At 35.1% G+C, this 21497-nt stretch overlaps 1 protein-coding gene across 1 annotated transcript in view; it reads left to right on the top strand.

Annotated features, from left to right (window-relative positions):
- LOC129742912 (roundabout homolog 1-like) overlaps window positions 1-21497 on the top strand; it is a 473757-nt gene that overhangs the window by 421982 nt on the left and 30278 nt on the right. The window contains exons 8-9 of the mRNA XM_055734853.1: window positions 2686-2792; window positions 3032-3460. Coding sequence (XP_055590828.1) covers window positions 2686-2792; window positions 3032-3460 — 536 coding nt within the window. The remainder of the gene's footprint in view (window positions 1-2685; window positions 2793-3031; window positions 3461-21497) is intronic.

Raw genomic sequence — 21497 nt, 5'->3', positions numbered from 1 at the left:
GGTGATATTATAATTATTTGAAAAATCGGTCAAAAATGCTACTTAAAAAAAGGTTCATTTTTTTAAAGTCTAGTAGGAGGGCTTGTCCTTGCTCGTTAAAATTTCAAAATTAAAGCAGAAATTACAACTTTATTTGACCAATTTTCTTAAATATTTTATATCGATATCCTTTGATACAACTTCAATCTGCGATTTTTTTTATTTTTCATGCGATAAAAATATTGATGAATAGATGATTTTCGTGTTTTGTTTATCAGGGGATCAAAAAAAATTATCGACTTGTGAGCTCATTAACGAAACTGCTTATATTAGAGCTTTGAATTTTTTGAAGAGTAATTTGCGAAATCTTTCTTTTATAAAATTTTTCCAAAGATTTTTTTTATATCAGTGCAAAATTAATACAATAAAATTTTAAGATTCTCATTTGCAGTTTAACAATCGAAAGCAAATATTCGACATAAATTTTTGATGGCCATTGCTGTAAACTTAAATTTTTTATATTTTTGATTATTATTCTGATATCGTTATCGTTATCGATATCGTTTCTGAAATTCAATTTTCATTATGAACTGTGGTTGAAGAATTATATTTCCAAATCAAAAATTCAGTTGTGAAAAAAAGGATTCTCTTCTGATGTTCTTTCTGATGATCTTTTGAAACTCTACTTTCATTGATGTGCCTTTGAATTTCAAGCCCTTTTACAAGAATTTTAACTCAATTAAATGTTTTACGAACGAAATGAAACTTTAACCATTCGTTTGGAGTAGTGACGAATTTGTTCCAAAAATATTTAAATTAAGTGAATTTTTTTTACTCCTCGATGGACACGATGCGTATTTTTTATTTTTTAATTCGTTTATTTGAAACGACTCAAACCTAATTAAATTTTGATTAATTTTAAAATTTAACTAAACAATCATGAAATCGAGGCAATAAAATTAACATTTTTCCAAAAAAGAATCAATTTAAACTGATTAGAGCGTGTTTAATCCAAATCTGCATTTTATTTTAATACAAACATTCAATACTTACATTTGAAAAAAGGTAAATATTCATTCAACTAATTTTTGGACTATTTTTGGAACAAAAAAAACACAATGTTACAAATGTATTGAAAATAGAGGCTTTAAATCAATGATCTTTTTAATCGATGACTACGAGACATATTTACTTTTGAGAAAAAATGAAATAAGTTTTTTCCCCGCATTTTTCTCATTGTTTCGGAAAATCAGAAATTTGATGTAATTTCTATGAATTTTGATTCAAACTGAATCTTTGAAATTTTGAAAGCAAAAAGTATTGCAGTCTTCAACAAAGTTGTTGATTTTTTTTGTTTCGATTATAGTCGTTTTACAATATTTGTTATTATTATTATTATTATTATGTTTTTATTTATGTAACGTAAGATTACAGTATCTTTTAAATTGTTACAATGTGGTTGTCTTCCTGATGTGAATTACTTAAACACTAATGCATACAATATTTGTGGCATTCGCGACTTTATCAACTTTGCAGTTGGCGGATCGTTATTGAAAAACTTACCCGGTACAACTGTGTTCGATGTTTACTCTTGGGCTCGAACTCGTGGACATCGGCTCAGGAGACAACAGACTTGCCAACTGAGCTATATCACAAGCCCTGACCATCTTAAATGGAAACATGAATTCTTTAGTAATAATTCTAAAATGTAAATTTTTCTCATTCTTCGTGTATCATGAACACCCGCTCTAAGAAAGGTAAAGCCCTACTTTGTATTCATTCATCCTGGTTTCAAGCAGCAGCGATCTACATATTTATGTTGGTTCATGTTCCGGCAAAGAAAGGCCCAACATACGTGCAGCTGTTTATTCTCTACTTCCTGGGCAATAGTAAGCAAAAAGCACACATATCAACTAACGCAAGGACCAGCCTGTGAGAAGTAGAAAAAGCTCAAGGATGAAAACTAGGACACCGATATGGTACCGACAGGATGATACCGACGACGACGTCCTTTTACTACAATCTAAAAGACCTGAGCCTGGCGGGAGATTGGCTTGGGGATAAGAAATTTCCAGCCTTCTCTCGGGACCCTTCTTCAGGGACAACCCCCAAACCGGGGATCTTCCGGAAACAAATTATGTGAAGAAATCGTTCCAGAAGGCTTTGTAGGGTACCCCAGATGTATGTGGGTATGTCCTAGTCCTCTGGTCTGGTTCCAAGTTTAAAGCAGCCTGATGATTGGCCCCTTTCGATATATGGATATGGAGAAGTAGTGATGCTGCAAGGCTTGGTGCATTTTCCGAAACGGGAACATTCTTTCTTATAATTTAGGAATCGGGATTTTATTGGAATAGTTTTCCTGTCCTGACCACATCCCTCGTTTGCCTTGTTCTTCAACGATTGTGGTTTCATAAGTGCATTTGGGTGCAGCAACAAGACTCGAGAGGTCTTGTGGTAACATCTGACGAAATTTTATGCGCTTCCGTCTGGGAGTCAAGTCGGGGTGATGGGATTTATTGAGAACGAGAATCTGGGGAGGGATTCAAATATCTTTTGCTTTGATTGCGTTGACAAAGTTTATTGTGCTTTTATTAGATTTTTTATTTGGTTGAAAAAGTTCCGTCATCGAGGATTGATTTTGATGTACCATTTTAAGTGCTTCTATTTAACTTAATTGATGAGATTTTTATTTCTTATTTTTTACAGATTTGAAGCGGAACGACAGTGGATGGTACCGATGCGTGGCTAGGAAAGAATCCAGAGCGGCTCCACAGGCAATTGTTGAGATTGCTTCATGGAGTGCTTATCTGATGGTAAGTGTTAAGAAAAATTCAACAACAGAATTTTTAAGAACTCGATTGAGACATTCTAGACTGAGATACAATTTTTAGTACACTAACAGAATCTATCAATAATTACCATTCCAATTTTTCATTTTAAAGGCATACACCGTCTTACTGAATATTTATTTTTCATGGTCAGTTTTGTAGAAAAATTTGTATCTAGCAAATCAATTTAAATGAGTAATCTATTTTGTTTCTCTATTCTGTAGGTCGAAGACAATCTCCCCATTCCTCAGCAACGCTCGGCAAACCCGGATCAAACGCCATCCCCACCAGGATCCCCTCGAGCTCTTAACATCACCAATGCCAACGTAACACTCACCTGGGCCCGTTCCCAGGACAAATCCCAATCGCCGACCATTCTCACCTATACGGTGGAACAATTTAGCCCAGACGGCCAAAACCAGGACACGACTGCTGGCGGTTGGCAAATTGCGTTGCATCAAATCGCCGGAAACACGGCCACCGTCAGTGGTCTCCAGCCGGAAACGTCCTACATTTTTGTGGTTCGAGCCGAGAACTCGTACGGTGTTTCGGCCCCTTCACAGCTGTCAGCCGCCATCAGGACACTTTCGTCGGACGATCGAGTTACGGTACCGGAGGAGCTGGAAGCTGCCCGGAACGTGCTCAATGGCAAGGTGAGTTTATCATCATTACAACCCAGGGTTGTAATCGCACACTCCCACTTTCCTCTCAGTACCCTTCATGGGTTGAATGATTAGTTTTGATGAATATGATACCAATTCAGAAAGTTCAATCTATTTGTAACCTTTCCACGAAAATTTTGTTTATATATATTCTTCAAATATGTAGAATTGTTTTTTTAAAATTTTTCATGATCATAAAAATTATATCCTTACTAACTAAACTCCTGTGTGTGTTTCATCATATCCATTTGGGAAAAATTTAAATCAAATCTTGTAGAAATAAGACTGTTAAAAATTGTTTTCTTTCCTGAAATTTTACAAAACTTTAATATTCACCTCATAAAGTGTAAAATCAAAACGAAGGCATGGGCTTGTGATATAGCTCAGTTGGAAAGTTATAACGAGAGGCCCGACACGCTTCCGGTTTTAAGCAGGTGGCTTAAGCGCCACTTCCGTTTGGAAGACCACCTACCCTTTCTTATCTTGCCCAGCTGATGAGACTCGGTCGCGAGTTCCTTTTGATTCCCGATTTTGGGAAAGAAGCGGAAGGGACTCTAAAAAGGGATCCGTACTTCGACCCCTAAGGGCCGCCCCGAAGTCGAGACAAAACCCGGGAGAAATCCGTGGAAATGGGAGTTAGCTGTTCGTTACGAAAGCAAGCTAGGGGCGCTAATCATCGGACAAGACCAAACCCCTTACCTGGACCAGAAGAGACAGAAATCGATTGGATTCGCGGCCAATCTCCGCAGTAAAGATACAAAATAAATCCCGAACAACGAACAGCGTGTGACTCCCTTTCCAGTTATCCCAATCAGTCGATCATTACAAAAATATTCGCTTTTCCATTACAATAATCGATTTCGTTTTATTGATTTTGATGTGTGTCGTGTAGTGTTTACATCATACTGTTTAGGCCTAAACGATTTTTTCTCTATTCGAATTTCTATCTAGCAGTGCATTTTTGGTGGAGATGCTTGGTTGTTGCTAAATTACTTAGCGATTTTGCTTTGGAAAATCATTTGATTTTCATTTGGTTTTTCGATTTTTCCACCGCGTGGGTGGTGAAAAGGCTACTTTCGTCGGCTCGCCAGTCCGAAAAACGCGATTTTTCCGCCAGAAAGTGCGAAAAACACTTTGTTTATCCGGCTTAAAAGAAACGGTAAAAATCGAATTGCTAGCTGTTGGGCGGGACTTAGTAGTAGTCTTGCCACGTTCAGTCGCTCCTTTGCGGCTACCTATCGTTCTCCCGGCTGATGTTAGCTGGTCGAGGACTATGCAGGTAGCTAAGACGGGGTGATTAGAACCTTTTTTTGTTCGGCCGGTCACCGCATAGCATTTGCGCAGCTATGTAGCGTGGCCTGCCGGAAGCTTGGTTGAATGAGATACGGTTTGGCTTGGTGGATCGTCCGGCGAATCTCGGTACGTCTATCAGTAGACTGGCCCAACTTTGTATGGGATGATTTTAACTATTTTTTTTCAACGCCGCACCCCCTAGATGGGTGCATTCAACTAAAAAAATGACTTTCTGAAAGTTTCAGGTCATTTGGCAGAAGCACGAGCTGGCGCAAAGGACTTGAAATTTGTATGGAGATTTTCGGCAAAATGTATGAAAAATCGACATTCTTTCACTCTTGGTGTTCTAAAATATGTTACTAGTATGCTAGAAAGCTCAGAATTTCAGGAATTGTAGTTCAAACAATGACAAACAAGTTTGTAGAAGATTGTGACACGATGCAAGTTGACTGTGATGAGTTATTTGCAATTGAATGTGTGATTTTTTTCGCATTTCATCGATATATGTAAAGGTGGATTAACAACTTGATCGCATTGTCACACAATAAGGATAACAGATAGAAAGTTAGTGTCCTAGGCAAAGTTTTAGCTTATTTTATAACATATATCTTTGCAAAAAGTTGAAAGAAAGGTCACAAATTTTCTATTTGTTATTCTCATTGTGTGACGATGCGATCTTGTTAGTGCGATTATTAGCCCATACACCTTTCACGATATATCAAAGAAATTCGAAAAAAAATCACCCATTAAATTACGAATAACTCATCACAGTCAACTCGTATTGCATCACAATCTTCTACAAACTTGTTTGTCATTGTTTGAGCTACAATTCCTGAAATTCTGAGCTTTCTAGCATACTAGTAACATATTTTAGAACACCAAGAGTGAAAGAATGTCGATTTTTCATACATTTTGCCGAAAATCTCCATACAAATTTCAAGTCCTTTGCGCCAGCTCGTGCTTCTGCCAAATGACCTGAAACTTTCAGAAAGTCATTTTTTCACTTAAATGCACCAATCTAGGGGGTGCCGCGTGGAATATATTGATTTTTTTTGTTATGGGCCAGTCTAGTCTATCAGCCGCCGACCAACCTGCTGTCGGCTCCTCGTGGTGCAAGCGACTTTGGTGTCGTGTTCCAATGTGGCTAGGAGAAACTGGCGGGATGTGCTGTTGCTGTTGCTGGACCCCGCGGGTTCGCGACGGGCCCGGCGACCGTCTTCTAGGGTGTAAGCTGCGGTGGGTGTGCGTACCTGTGGCTACTAGTAAATGCACCACTTTTTTGCACTGCACTTCCCTAAGCTGTCTTTCACCTGACACAGACTGTCGACTTTGAATAATGAACACTACTTGATCCTGACTCTACTAATCACCGGACGTAAGTGAGCTTGGAGTCTCAATCGTCCGCTGATCGACCTGATCTAGCTTGACTTCGCAACCGGAACTCCCGATACGAACAAGTCGCACCGCGAAGTCAAACAATTAGATCCCATTTCGCGAATTCTTCGAGTAGTCCTCGTCTTCCCCTTCTGGACCCGAATAATAGAGGCCCAACTTTTGCTTTCCCAAAACAAGTGCACAAAGGCCCCCGAAAGAGGTCATTCAACTGACGCCAAAATAAGAAAGTGGTCGGTGGCCTACAGAAGATAGCATCTAGAGTCACGTGCTTGCCGCCAGAATTGTGTCGGTCACTCAGATGTGTTATTTAATGATTGATGACTGGGGTGGTGCTTCAAATGATATTAGGTGTTTGTTTCGTTCTTGTCTTGAGTCGTTTTAATAAGGGCAAAATTTCTATTGGCATGTTCGAACCGTTGGCAAAAATAATATTGAATTTATATTAGGCTTATTATTAACAATGGAAGAAATGAATGAATCGTTTGATAAAGGTAGAGGAATAAATAAATAATATTGCTTCGACTTTATGTACCCGTTACAAAGTTAGTCGCCTCCTGAGCCGACATCCGCTAGTTCGAGCCCCAGAGTAAATATCTCACACAGTAAGATGGATGGTCACTGGATAAGTTTTTTAATAACGATCCGCCAACTGCTACGTTAATATTTTGTCGCGCATGCCATAAAGATGATAAAACGACTACAATTGAAACAAATTTTGATTTGTTGGAACTTCTCCACCAACTATTCGAGTTTAAATTAATTTTACTTTTAGGTTGTATGATGGTCCCCCTTTTTATGAAGGAAAAGGGCCTCTAGCTTCGTTGCAACAATTCCTGACCCTTAAAAACTTCTTCATGCCAATAGTGTTTGGGTCTTTGCGTCACAAACAAACATAACAATCCTTTTAATATTAGCCTAAGGCTATGATCATTTAGTATCCGGGCAGTTACAAACGTGTGTATTTTAAAAACTATTCATTTGATCGAAAAACTTTCTATGGAGGAAATGAAGGTATTAATATGACATTTAATGTAAAAATATATAAAAAACTATTTATCAATGATATCAAGAAATACTCTAACTTTTTCATAAAATCTCTTTTTTTTCTTTGCACACTTTTTTCAGTCATGTATTGGTTTATTTTTTTTACCACAGAAGCAAAACCTTTGCAAAATCATGATATTTCACACAAACTCACGTGGTAAAAGCAATTGGAATCTGGTTGGAATCTTTTCATGAGTAGGCATCTCGAAGAATTTGATTTCTTAAATCTGGTTTTAACATTAATTTTGTTGTCCATCAGAACACATCAGTCATATTGCGTAAAATCCGGATGCACATATTGCGATCTTTGGAACTGATCATTATTAGTTATTAACTTGGTGTCTTCTAGTCAGGCAACACTTTTTGCCTGCCGGAAATGGATTTTTTGCATTATTTAAGGAGTCTGCATTCAGTTATCCCCAATAACCATAGACTTTATACCATATTTAAGATCAAGGGTTGCACTCCGATGGTTGGTTTGAACTTCGTGTGGATCCTAGAGTGGCTCCTTATACTTCTTAACCATTTGGTTCGAAAAAAAATCCCAAAAAACCAACAGTTCATGAGCTTTCAAGTCAACAATGAAGAATTTTCGAGGCGCAAAATGCGTAAAAGGAGCAAATTTGTGCACAATTATTTTTACTATGTCTTTTTGAATCGTAAATATCTAAAACACACGTTAACTAAAAAATCTATCGAAAATAGGCAAGATAGTCCTTTTCATAACCAACACAACGCTATTAAAGTTTTGCATATCCGAGCTCTATTAACGAAGCTATCACCGAAATAAAGTGCCCGGATACTAAATGATCATTGCCTTAGTTGACCTGATTACACTTTGTAACACTTTCTTAAAATAAATAAAACTTGTAAAATTAAAAAAAATTTTTTTTGATTTAATTTTTTTAAATTTATATATCTTTTGTTTTTTTATTGTATTCATAATTTTAAGTCAATTTCAACATTTTAAAATGAGAACTGAAGCTGGAGTTTCGGAATGCATTCCAAACATGATTTCATGTTATATGAAATTTTCACTGTGTTTTTATGATTTATTTTACTATGCCAATAACAAAACTTTTTTATAAAGCTTAGTTTATTTTAAAAATAGAACAGTTATGAATTCGCACATCTTGAAAACCATTCGTTTGACCGAAGAAATTTCTGAAGAGAAAATAAAAGTTATCTTATGATTATTTATGGAAAAATATCAAATTAATTATTTATCTTTTTTTATAGGGAATAATCATATTTTATTGTTGGTATCTCCCATCAAAACTTCAAATATTTATCCTTCAATATCCGCTACTATTTTGAAGATTACTTTTTATATGACAGAAACTAGAGACAAATGGATTCAGCTGTTTGGAATTTACCAAAACTTGATAATTTTTGTGCCACTCAAACACGTTTAATCTGAAATGTCAGCTGGCAAAATCAGAAAAAAACAAAATAAATACAGCACAAGACACGTTAAATCGATTAATTGAGAGCGTTAATGATGGAGTTTTAAAAATGGGCTATTCCAAGTTTTCACCATGAAAATTTTGTTTTTTTTTTCACTGAAGCAGAGTCTTTCCAAAACATGATATTATTCCTAAAACAACCAGAAAATATAAACCTTATTTTGATGTCAAAAGCAGAGATGTAACAGAACTAATCTGCAATACCTTGTTATTTTATTATTTTTTTCGTTTATCAAAACTTATCTGTTGCATTGGCTCGGCACCGGCTACACGATTTTCGAGCTTTGGAACTAGCAAACAATTATATTTTTGAGGTTTAGGCAACACTTCTAGCCTCTCAGGGACAAATTTGCTGGAAATTTTAGAGATTTACACTAGGTTTTTTGCTTATTCATAATTTAAAATGCTGGTATATTTAAGTTTTGGATTTGCTGATGATCTTGAACCGTAGTTTTCTCTCAAGTAATTTTCTCTAACAATTTCTTGAACTTTCTGGTCATTCTTGGCAGTGTTTACATTTTTTTCACCACTCATGTATAGGCATTTTCGATACAAACAAAGGTTTTGTCAAATCTCGATTTCATAATGATGGATTTGATAGAAAACTGCCAAATTGTTTTTGTCTTCTTCTCTTGCATCTTGAATATCTTGTGAATGCGTTTGATTTAAATTTAAAAAAAAATGTGGCAGGATAAAACTTTTTACAGGTAACACAACGCAGTCAAAAATTTTGCATGTCCGATTACTAGACATTTAGCTATAACCAAATGCAAGTGTCTCATTTCTGAATGAGCTAGGCTTTATCAAGTTTAATTCCATATTGGTTGATAAGTTCTTTAGTGATACATCAAAATTTTATGGAACCCCTTTCTTCTCCGATCAAGGTAGAAGGGTTTATATCAATCTGAGAAACATATCTCGTGCCCAAATACCTTCCAATGCCAAATTAGATTCCATTTGCTTGATAAATTCTCAAGTTATGCCAAAAAAATTATTTTAGAGCTTTTCTGCCCTTTCTATGTAGTCAATGAAAGGAAAGTGAAACCATTTCTCGAGCCCTCATCCTTTTTAATGTGAAATTGGCTCCATTTCTTAGATAAATTTTAAAGTTGTGCAAAAAATTGACTTCTGAGCATATTTGGTTTTATATACCTGATTTGTTCTTCAGTTATTAAAAAAAATATATGGAAGCCTCCTCCCACTTTCCTATTCCCCCATAAGAAAAAAGAAGGTGTCCAATGATGATTAAAACATTATTCATACCCAAATTCACTCTCATGCCAAATTTGATTCCAATTGCTCGATTAGTTTTCAAGTGATGCAAAAAATAGTAAGGGAGTTCATCTCTTCCCCTTCTCATCTCCCTACTTGAAAGAGAGAGAGAGAGTCTCGAAAAATCGAGAAAAAAAATTCCTTACTCAAATGCCTCCCATGTTTCATTTTCACCAGAGGTGTACCGCGACCTTTTAGAAGAAGGGATGGAGAATTCTAACTTTATCTTTCTGCTAAATAATGCCATAATTCATGTTCCAAAAGAAAAAAATGGGAGCGATTTCCAACAGAAAGAATCAACTTCCGGAGTGCCAGGTAAAAGTTGAGGTATTTGAAATTTTGGAAATATCACTACCAGATGTGTAGATAAGTGAAAGATAAGAAGAAGCTTAAAGATTTAAAAAAAATTGTCGACTTAATCAAAAAGTCTTTAAAACTCAAACACTTTCCGGATAACAGGCATTATGGTACGAACACCAGTGAGCGCAAAGCGAAACAAAATGTCCATTCATTGGATGAATTTCGCAAGTTCGTTTTTGAAAGCCAGCCACAGTACATGCGAATTGAGAAGCGGTTCAACACTGAAAAAATCCTTCGGAGTTTTGCAAAAACTAATTACGCATGAAAAACATCTTTGCAAATTAGTTTGCAGAAACAAAAATGTGACCGGGGATACAAACCGCCCAAAAACAATCCGCGTTAATTCCGGAAAACCGCCTGAAAAGTCTTTTTGTATTTTTAAGGACCAAGGAAACAAGACCACTGGGGATATGAAGAGGAATCTTAAGGAAATGAATACATGGTGCCACGATCTTGTGAGAAGGACTGAACATATATTTTGGCGCCATTTTGGAATAAACAACGGTGGCTTTCGCCTACCTTTAAAATACTTTAAATGACTGAAAAGTGTATGAAAAACCCACAATATGAGTAAAAGGTAAAAGAACTCGATTATTAGAAGCCGAATTTGGCTGTAGACGCCATCTTGAAATCAAATATGGTGGCCTCCACTCAACTTCAAATTATTGTAAGTGATTGAAAATCGCATACCACAAAAAAAAAATATTGACAAAAAAAAATCAATAATTTATAAACGCGAAAAAAAAATTGACAAATATTTGACAACATTATATGGAAAATATGACTGATGAACTGATAAACTGAACTGAAAAAAAAAGACAATTAAGACTACATTTTGCTAAAAAATTACAAAAATCAACTTTATTCCAAAAATATTACAAATGTGATAAAAATATGACAAAGTTATGACAAAAATATGATAAATCATTGACGAAAAAGTAACAAAATTATGACTAAAAATACAAAATTATGACATATAGTTTACAAAGCTTTGTTATAGTTTTGTCAGATTTTTGTCATTTTATTGTCGTTTTATTGTCAGTTTTTGTAATAATTTTATCATTTTTTCATTCGTCATATGTTTGTTGTAGTTCTGTCAGATTGTTTTTATTTGATTATCTTATTTTTTTTTCAAAGTTCCTTTTTTTGGTTTTGATTATAAGCGTTTAATATCTTAATGACATTCACGAGTTATATCAACGATGCAGTTTACGGAAAATAACTGAAATACTTATTCGGTTCAATTGTGCTTGATATTTACTATTGTATTCGAACTCACGGACATCGGCTTAGGAGGCAACTGACTTGCTAACTGAGCTAAATATATCACAAGTTCATAGTTTTGTTCTAGTTTTGTCATATTTACCCATTATTTCGCTAAATTTCCATCACATCTGTCATATTTTTGTCAAATGGATTTTTGTCACATTTTATTAAATTTTTGTAATTTTGTTGTCGTATTTGCCATAATTTTGTCATTTTTTTACGTTTTTTTTTATCAGAATTTTGCTATATGTCTATCCAATTCTTCATAATTAAACCAGTTTTTGGTCAGAGTTTTGACAGAAATATGTCGTATTCTATTACATTTGTCATATTTTTGCCATTTTAATGTTAATTTCGCCTTATTTTTACCACCTTTTTCATAATTTTTTCAAAGTTTTATCAAATGTTTGTCAGATTTACGTGGTAATATTTTTAATTTTGTTATTTTTATGTCATACATATTTGTAAATTTTTTTGTAAAGTATTTGTCCTAACTTTGATTCTGTTAGTTTTTTGTCATTTCATTGTCTTCTTTGACCATCTGAAGTATTGTTCAACATTTTATCATATTTTTATAACATTTTTCATAGTTTTGTCAATTTTAAATTTTTTTTTTCATTTTTTATTGTTATTATTTTGTAATATTTGTCATATTTTTATCACACTTGTCATAGTTTTGTCATTTTTGTGATATTTTTGTGAATTTTTCTTTTCATTTTTTTGTCATAATTTGGTTCTAGACATCTTTTTTGCATAATTTTTTTTATCACATTTGACATATTCCACTCAAAGTTCTTTCATATGCCAATTTTTTGCTATATGTTTGTCATAGTTCTTGCAGATTTTTGTCATATAATTGTAAAATTTTAGTTATAGTTCCTATTTTCAATATTATGGTATGTTGTTTTCAGTGCTTTCTTCAATTTTTTTAAATTTTTGTTTGACAGTTTTTGTTTTTTTTTGTACAGCCCTTCCACTGGATACCCATGTTGTGGAAGTTCATACGATTTTCAGTTCATTACAACATTTTGAAGTTGAGTGGAAGCCGTTATTCCGGATTTCAAAATGGCATTTAGATAGTAAAACGACTTCTCCGTATTGAGCCCTTTGACCTAATAACCATATTGTGGGAGTTTCTTGTGCTCTTCAGTCATTTTTCAAAGTTCAGCGGAAGCCACCATATTGGATTTCAATATGACGTTGAACAACAAATTTCAACTTTTCTCCGTTCAGCCCCTGCACCTTATACCCATTTTGTGGGGGTTTCATGCCACTGGTCGATTATTGCCAGTTTATATTTGTTTCCATTGAAAAAAACCCGATTTAATACACTTAACAGTGGATTAGAGCCTTTCTTACAGATTCAGAACATTTTTGTTTTTATAAATAATAAATTGAATGCGGTGTACAATTCTTGTGATTACCCATTTTAGGCCATTATGGTAAGATGTTATGGTAATGTAATGTTAAATGGTTTCATGTTATTAAAAACCCAAATCTAAATTCTTTTACAATGTATCATACCGAGTGTTACATCAAATTAAATATTACATGAAATGTTAAGTTCATGTTTTTCTTCCGATTATAAATCATCTTATTTTACTGCTGACATAAATATATGTTCACGTTGAAAAAATTAGAAATGATGTGTAACAACGGTTGGTTTGGTCGGTGCCACAAAAAAATATCTACAAACTTTTGCGAGCAGAAGTGTTGATTAACTTCAATCGATAGGTTCCGAACTGCGAAACAAACCCATATATTTCTTCCCCAAATATTGATAAAAGTTACGACGACTTACGGTTGGTTCTGCTTAGATGCTTCGGTTCTCCGGTTGCATACCTTCCAGGCGTTTATTAGGCGCTGGCAGACCTTTTTTGAGTCTCGCCCAATCCCTTCGCCGCACCGTATTATCTTCCCACATCGGGTGGGCTGTTACTTCCGCCGTTGAGTACGACAGATCTATCCAGTCCTCCACACTGCTTTCAGGCATTGACATTGGACACCACAATTCACTTTTAGCACGCGTGATACAGCTGACAACAGCTGCAATTCCGCGCACTTCAGCGCGCCCAAAGGACGTTCGATGTTCCTGTCCATTCTGTGGACTATCTCTGGTGTTCCATTCCCTTGTCATCTGTTGGCCAAGCGATTGAGAGGGTATTTCCGCACCGGTGACCCCTTCTCGTACTTCGAACCACCGCATCGATCCTAGGGAAACGAAACTGTCCTCCTGCAGTTGGCTAATCCCACAAACGGGACTTCAAAAAACGTGTTCCACCACCAGTAGATACGAAAAAACCGGCAGTTGTGCCCTCAGCGGATGAAAGGCGGTGGCCGGTGACTTCGGTTCGAATGGCTCACTCCTTTAGATCGGCACAAACATGTAAGCACCAGGGTCCTGCTGGGGTTCCGATCTATGGGTGCTCCGGAAGAGGGCGCCGAAACTTGCTTTCCTTGGTAGCGGCGTCTGAATGTGCTTTCAGTCAACAGGGAAGTGGCGAGTTGCCCTCTTGGATATCGGAACCGAAAGTGCACAAGGTGAATCTCGAGAGCTCAAAATAGACCGATCAAAAGAAGGGGTCCTGTCAGAGAAAGAGTTTCCGTTCAGGAATAAATATAAATTTGGTTTCAATAAATACTCACGGTTTCAACCCCTTTTTTGATGTTTTTTCCAATTTCGAACAGCTCGTTGCTGGTGGCCAATCGGTTGAGCACTGAGGCTAGAAAATACCAACTGTTTAATTAGGTTATGCAGGTAGAGCTGCCAACTTAACCAGATTTGTTTCGTTGTTTTTATTTTCCTTTCCGCACGCCAGACTCCGTTTTCTCAAAGTCGATACGATTTTCTATAACTTGGTTTGTTTCGGTGTTCTCTCCTTCTTGCTTCCCAAATAAAATAGCTTTCGCTCTAGCGTGTATTCATGCTTTTGCTTGAAAGAGTGGGCGATTGAGATGTTTGCAAATCTCGCGTAACATTTCCAAATGGCAAATCTAGTAGTTGATTCGAAACGAGAAATACGAGAAACCACTTTTTGCTCGTGAAATTCAACCAAAGTGATGTTGTTTCGAAAACTGTTTTTGTCAAAAATCGACTTTAAAATTTTGAATATTACCATAGGGGGGAAATTTGGATAATCGAAATTTTAGTTTTGATGCTAAATGACTGAAATGCATTTGGATTTCAATTCATGCATTTTTATATAAATTCGGGATTGATGATGATTTTTGAATTTTGACTGTGACTCTGAATTATGCGTCTGCATCTGATGGTAATTCTGAATTTTGAATCCCGATTCTAAATTGTAAATATGAATTAAATTCTTTAACAGAGTAAGAAGCAAACAGTTGCAGGAACCAAGTTCGATTTTATTCTGAATCTAGATTCTGAACATGAATTCTAAATCTGAATCCTGAATCTGTTATCTGAATTTAAATTTTGAACCTGAATCTTTGTTCCTGATTACAAACCCTCTTATCATACTACCGATAAAAAATTATGTTCACGCAGAAAAAAATTCGAAAGGTTATATAAACAAAACGGGTATGAATTTCCAATTCTATGATGTATGAAATCTACACCGAAATTTTTAAAGTATATGTAAATATAAAACAGTTTATAAAAACATACGATTTCAGCGACTAATGGAAATGTTACTTTGAATTGAAATTGCGCTTTTAGAAAGTTGTTTTTGTTGTAATAATGTTAGAGAATAATTCTCTCATGATATGATATCAAACTCCCGCCACACACTGGTCGTCCAGCATTTCATCAGAGATGCAGTCGTTTCTTTACTGCCAGTAGACAGCCTGCCTAGCCACGCCAAATCGTGACGCGGCATCCTGAACTTTCATTAACCTGTGGATCCCTGGCAACGTGATCACCAGCGATGCCACACATACCGATTTTCCGGTATTTATACCGATTTTTGAGCAAAATTTTTACCAAGAATCGGTATATACCGATTACCGATTTTTGGCAAAACATACCGATTTCATACCGATTTTTTAGATTTTATCTAAAATAAATTCCACTTCATTCAAGCTATCTTCGTAAAGGTCCCGTAGAAAGGAGACAAAGGTCGGTAGCTGGCGTGGCATAACTTTGATCTGTACAACTTTTGAAGTATTCTGCAAAGATCTCTACGGCTCACTCTCATAATTCGTTCAATTGTTCGCGTTGTTATGTTTCTTTGTTCTGTCAAATGATGCACTATTATGGTATTCAACCTCAAAGCCAATGGACTAAGCTCAAGGCTGATATTTGACCTCCTGCGACTGCCAATAGAAGTTCCTTAAGGTCAATCTCAATTGACGATCGCATTAAAGCTCTTGTCTCGTGAGATGCTAACTTTTCAAGGAAATACATACACTGTTTGAATATAATCAGAATCCTTGTTCAACTCGTCGCCAGGTGGAGTATGTCAAGATTTGAAGTGCAATCAGATACACGGTATTTAATCACTGATAAGCTGATGTAACTCTGGGCTCCCTTTTCATCAACCATCATTTCAATAGTTAGTGATTATACCGTTGATAGTGATGGCGCTAGTAGAATAGGAAATGCTCACACAGGAGCCTATGGTTCGGGAATGATGAGCTAGATGTCGCCCACAATTTCTGGGCGATAAAATATTCTTTCGTTTGCTTAAGGAATTACATCAGTTTATTAGTGATTTAATATCATCGGTATAATTTTCAATCCTTATGCATTAGACTAGTTCACTTTTCGGTTTTTTTCGCTGATCGCAACGCCACTTACAGGGTTTGATCCTCATTCATTTTCAAGTACTCTGACCAAATTTGAGCTCATTTGAGTAAGTTTCCGGCGTGCGCTAGGAGTTTTATTGAAAAAAGTCCATTTTTCTGTAAAATTTTCGTAGATGTTTTCCTAGCAAGCTGTTGTTAATATAAAATGATAATTTTATAGTGCTCGGTAATTGGTATGACAAGCATTCGTATGGACCTGTTTTAGATAATTGACTAAATCAAACCGAAAAAATTTAAAAATTCATAAACTAACAACTTTTACAGAAAATTTACTTGCAAGTTAAGAGCTTAAAATCAGTAGTAAATAGAAAAAAAATATTTTCGATATAAACATTTCATATAAAGAAAGCCTTATTTATAACCTTTAATTTGATGTATAACACTTAATGATCGCAAGAGTGCTAGCAAAGTTATTCAAATATCTATGCAACAAATTTGATTTGATAAAATATTTTTCATTCAAGTTTGCTCCACACCAACTTGTGCACAAGAAAGAATATTTTATTCAATCAAGTACCCCATGACGGGGCCAGGAGTTAAAAAAAGCGCGCGCTTTGATCAAGTTGTAAGCAAGTCCTCTTGATGCCACGTTTTGCAGGTTGCATGATGCTAAAACTTGAATGGAGACAACATTATGATTCAAAGAATGTGATGTGAATGTTTGAATATCTTTCCTTGTACTGTTGCGATAATTAAGTGTTGTACATCAAATTGAAGGTTATAAATAAGGCTATCTTTTTATGAAAAGTTTATATCGAAAATATTTTTTTTCTATTTACTACTGATTTTAAGCTCGTAACTTGTAAGTAAATTTTCTGTAAAAGTTGTTACTTTATGAATTTTTAAATTTTTTCGGTTTGATTAAGTCAATTATCTAAAACAGGTCCATACGAATGCTTGTCATACCAATCACTGAGCACTATAAAATTATCATTTTATATTAACAACAGCTTGCTAGAAAAATTTTCCAGAAAAATGGACTTTTTTCAATAAAACTCCTAGCGCACGCCAGAAACTTACTCAAATGAGCTCAAATTTGGTCAGAGTACTTGAAAATGAATGAGGATCAAACCCTGTAAGTGGCGTTGCGATCAGCGAAAAAAGCCGAAAAGTGAACTAGTTTATTATGCATATTGTTAGCCAAATAAATTATATCATAAGTACCTAAACTGCAGAGATCGCAGAATTAAAGACCACGCCAGGCAAAATGGGTTTCAGTTATAGTAAAACTATGTGTTTTTCTTTTTCGGAAGAACACCTTCTTTTAGAGCACATCTCTCATTTATTTTCGCATAAAATTCTTGGATTTTCATATGACTAATGCGTGATTTTTCATAAAATAAAATTAATTATATAATGGCTATTAAAAAAATTGAAGCAACGACTCTATCAACTTTCTGCAATCATTTCTTTCTCTAATCGCTAAAACTCATATCTAATACTAAAAGCTGAATTGGCCAGATTGGCGATAATCCATCAATAAAACGAAGAACATCAACTTAAGCCCATATTTACCTCGAACTTCAAAAAGCCATTGGATTTGTAAGTGCTTACTAAATTGAAATTTCGACTGACCTGGTTGTATTATTGCCTTAGGGGGCATCCATAAATTACGTAACGCTCCTAGGGGGGGGAGGGAGTAAGCTCGATCGTTACGAATTGTGACAAAGGGGAGGGGGGAAGTATGCTCATCGTTACGTAACGATTCTTTCCTTAAAAATTTCAGTTTCATCGCAGCTATTTTGATGTCATGCTATTTTAGCAGAATGATAAGCAAACGAAAATCAGCTTAAAATTTGTCAGCTTCAATATGATGAAAGAGGATTGTAACTTTTCCTTTTTAATGATTGTGAGATAGATTCCTTAAAATGTGTATTGAATATCCGTAAAATAGCTGTTGGAAAACCGAATATTCGGTACATTCATCTCCAAGAACTCAATTCAACCTTAAGAAAGGAAATTTTACTATTTTTTCTCAATTGATTTAAAAAATGTTATTTTGATTATTCCGACGAATATAACTAAGTGAAGTATATTTTGAGTAGCAAGTTATGCTTTTTGGACAAAATAAAGTAAACAAGGTAGATCATCAGTTAACAAGCACAGAGCAACTCGTAATAAGACATTCAATTTATTTTATCAGAGAATTATCACCAATGAGTACTAAGAAGCGATTCTGATCGACGATATTAATTTCGTTTCAAAGAACGTTAAAAAAAATTCTTTTTTTTGACCTTCGAAAATCAGTATTTTAAAACATGAGAAAATCGGAGGAGGGGGGGGGGGGGGTTATTGTCAGCGTTACGTAATTTTCATAGGGGGGTACATCAAAGCGTTACGATTTGTGACATACGGGGGGAGGGGGTAAAAAAAGTGCGTTTTTTAGCGTTACGTAATTTATGGATGCCGCCTTATTGAATTTATCAAATTTATATCCCACTTTAGCCAAGCATCAGAGTCTCAAGTTTTTACTATATTTATATGCCTAACCAACGTGTAACCTGAACGTGCTCGCTATGCCCCTATTTTTCTTATCAAACGGTAACTTTAAAAATTAATTCCTATTCAGTTATGAGTACTGGAGAGACACACTCATTGTGGATTTTCTGCTGAATTTTCATTTGTGATTTTTGCTTTCGTCAGCAAAAGCAGATAGTTTTATAATTAAAAAAAATGTACAAGTCGTAGCAAACATAAAGTTCTGTTGAAATGTCAAAACCGTTGTTTTGTGTAAACTTGTGTTACCTAAAACCAAGTTACGGAAAAAATGCAATAATATATGCTAAAACACATTTAGCCAGCTAGTTTTGAACTAAAAATGAACATTCATAAGAGCTCTTAGACTTGCTTTTTATTGCAAGCTTCTATTTAAAGAATACGTTAGGAAGTTGAAAATGTAAGCATTTTTGAATATTCACCTCAAATACCGATTTTCATACCGATTTTTAGGATTTTCATACCGATAAAAGATTTTTTTGGGTTTCAAAATACCGATAGAAATGTGGCATCACTGGTGATCACCCATCAATCGTCTTCACGGCACCATTGAGCATTCACCAGAACTTCATCCAGTTACAATATTCTAATTCTTTCTAATTTTGCCTCCGTTAGGAGTTTTTAGCAAGCCACAACAACACAGTCAGACACACCTGTTCTGACTGCGCAGTCGTCAGCCGCACCAAAAATGAGCCTCAACTGTAACTACCATTGCCACCAGCCACCCGAAGCCTAGTAAATATTGACCAGGGAAAGGGGTAGCAGTGGCAATTTACGGCCATACAGCGGACCAGGGGCAAACGAGCATCATTCACCCCGGCGAGACATGAGATTTACAGATGTACAGACAATATGACAACATGTTGCATAAGTGATAGCTGTACAGTGTCAGTTTACTGCCCGCAACTTTGCCGACATACGCGAGTATGTGATATCTGTCCGAAACATTATAAATCCGGACTGCAAAGCTTGATTTGGACTTGCGGGACGTACAAAGTAGCCTCTTTATTCTCGCGAGCTTATAGCTCCGTTCGTCAAAACCCGTTATAGGTCGGGCAACTGATATTGACACAAAATTAAAACAAGTAATCTATTGAAATTATCAACGGATTCGATTAGATTACACAATTTAAAAATCATTTGAATCTGATTCTGCAGCTACAACATGAAAAGATAGGAATCAAATATATAATTCTAAAAACAGAAAATGTAATTTGAAACCCGTTAATTTTAATATAAAATCATAAAATCTCATGAATTAGCCCCATGACATTATAATACGTAGAGGTAAATTCTAAATTCAAATTAAGGCGCTTGGGATCAGAGGGGTACAAGTGCCTAAATGATAGTTTCGAGAAAACGCGCTTCAAAGTTGTGAAGGTGCTCGAGTTTTCATATATTTTTCGAATTCGAGCAGTTTTAATTCAATCAAACAAGTGTTAAAAAAAATATAAAAAATCTGAGTTTTGCACCGGATGTACATTGCAACATAAGGAATCGTTAGGTATACTTAACTCAAAACTGATGATTTTGGCACTTGCACCCCTCTGATCCTGAGGGCCTCAATTATTCTATTTTTTATCAGAAATATGTACATTTTGAATCTTAAACCAGAACTTGAATTCACAACTGTGAATTACAATTCCAAAATCAGATTTGAATCTGATATTATTATATTAATATTATTTTGAACTGAATGATGATTTTTTTAAATTGAACTGTGATTCTGAATTGTGAGTCTGCATTCAAATTTGAATTCTATTTAGATGCTGGTTTTTTAATCCAAATTATGAATTATAAAATGTAAATTGAATTTGTATTCTGCGTATGGATTTGAATTCGTTTCACAATGTTAAATTAAGCGAACAATTGGAGAAATCAAAATTCGAATGGTAATCGAATGTATTGGTATGAGTAATTGAAACTAAATATGTTTACTTGAAATTACTCGTTGCTTGGTGATTAGTGTCAACATACTCAAAAACATTTTTGAACAAATAAATTTACCATGAAACACTGCAAATGATTTACTAGGACCACTAACTGACTAGCAGGAGGTATGGCACTGCTTGAATGAGCGCGCAAACGGTTTGAGTAAAATCGTCCAGATCGAAATATTTTGTGCAAACCACCCTCTGCGGCATGGTGTATGGTGTTGTTTGTACAAAGCTCAGGCCATTTACTCAGCCCCAGCCGTATATTGTATATTTTCAAAATCAATTAGAAACATGAATTTTTTATTAAAGATTACAATATAAAAAATCCGATTTAATACACTTTACAGTGGATTGTAGCCTTTCTTACAGCCTGTAAAATATATTTGGGTACATGTAAAACAAAATGAACTATGAATTATGATTAATGAATTTCATACGCAATAAATCCAAAATGAATTTAGGAAATATAGATTCAAAGTTTTTATTAGGATAAAAGTATTTTTATATAATCATAATTTTCATATAAATTAACCTTTTTGAATGACTAGATTCTGGAATATCATGTATGATTCCATTTTTATGACATTATAATCTAACTCAATTTACTCCTTTTGGAGTTACAGCATATGATATCTTCAAAATGGAAGAGGTATAAAAATTAAGAATACAATTTGAAAAAAGATGCCTGACCATGTATTTCAAATAATTCAACCTCTCAAGTATATGAAA

This window comes from Uranotaenia lowii, chromosome 2 (genome assembly GCF_029784155.1).
Source record: "Uranotaenia lowii strain MFRU-FL chromosome 2, ASM2978415v1, whole genome shotgun sequence".
Lineage (NCBI taxonomy): Eukaryota > Metazoa > Arthropoda > Insecta > Diptera > Culicidae > Uranotaenia > Uranotaenia lowii.
This window is presented reverse-complemented; position numbering and strand designations above follow the sequence as displayed.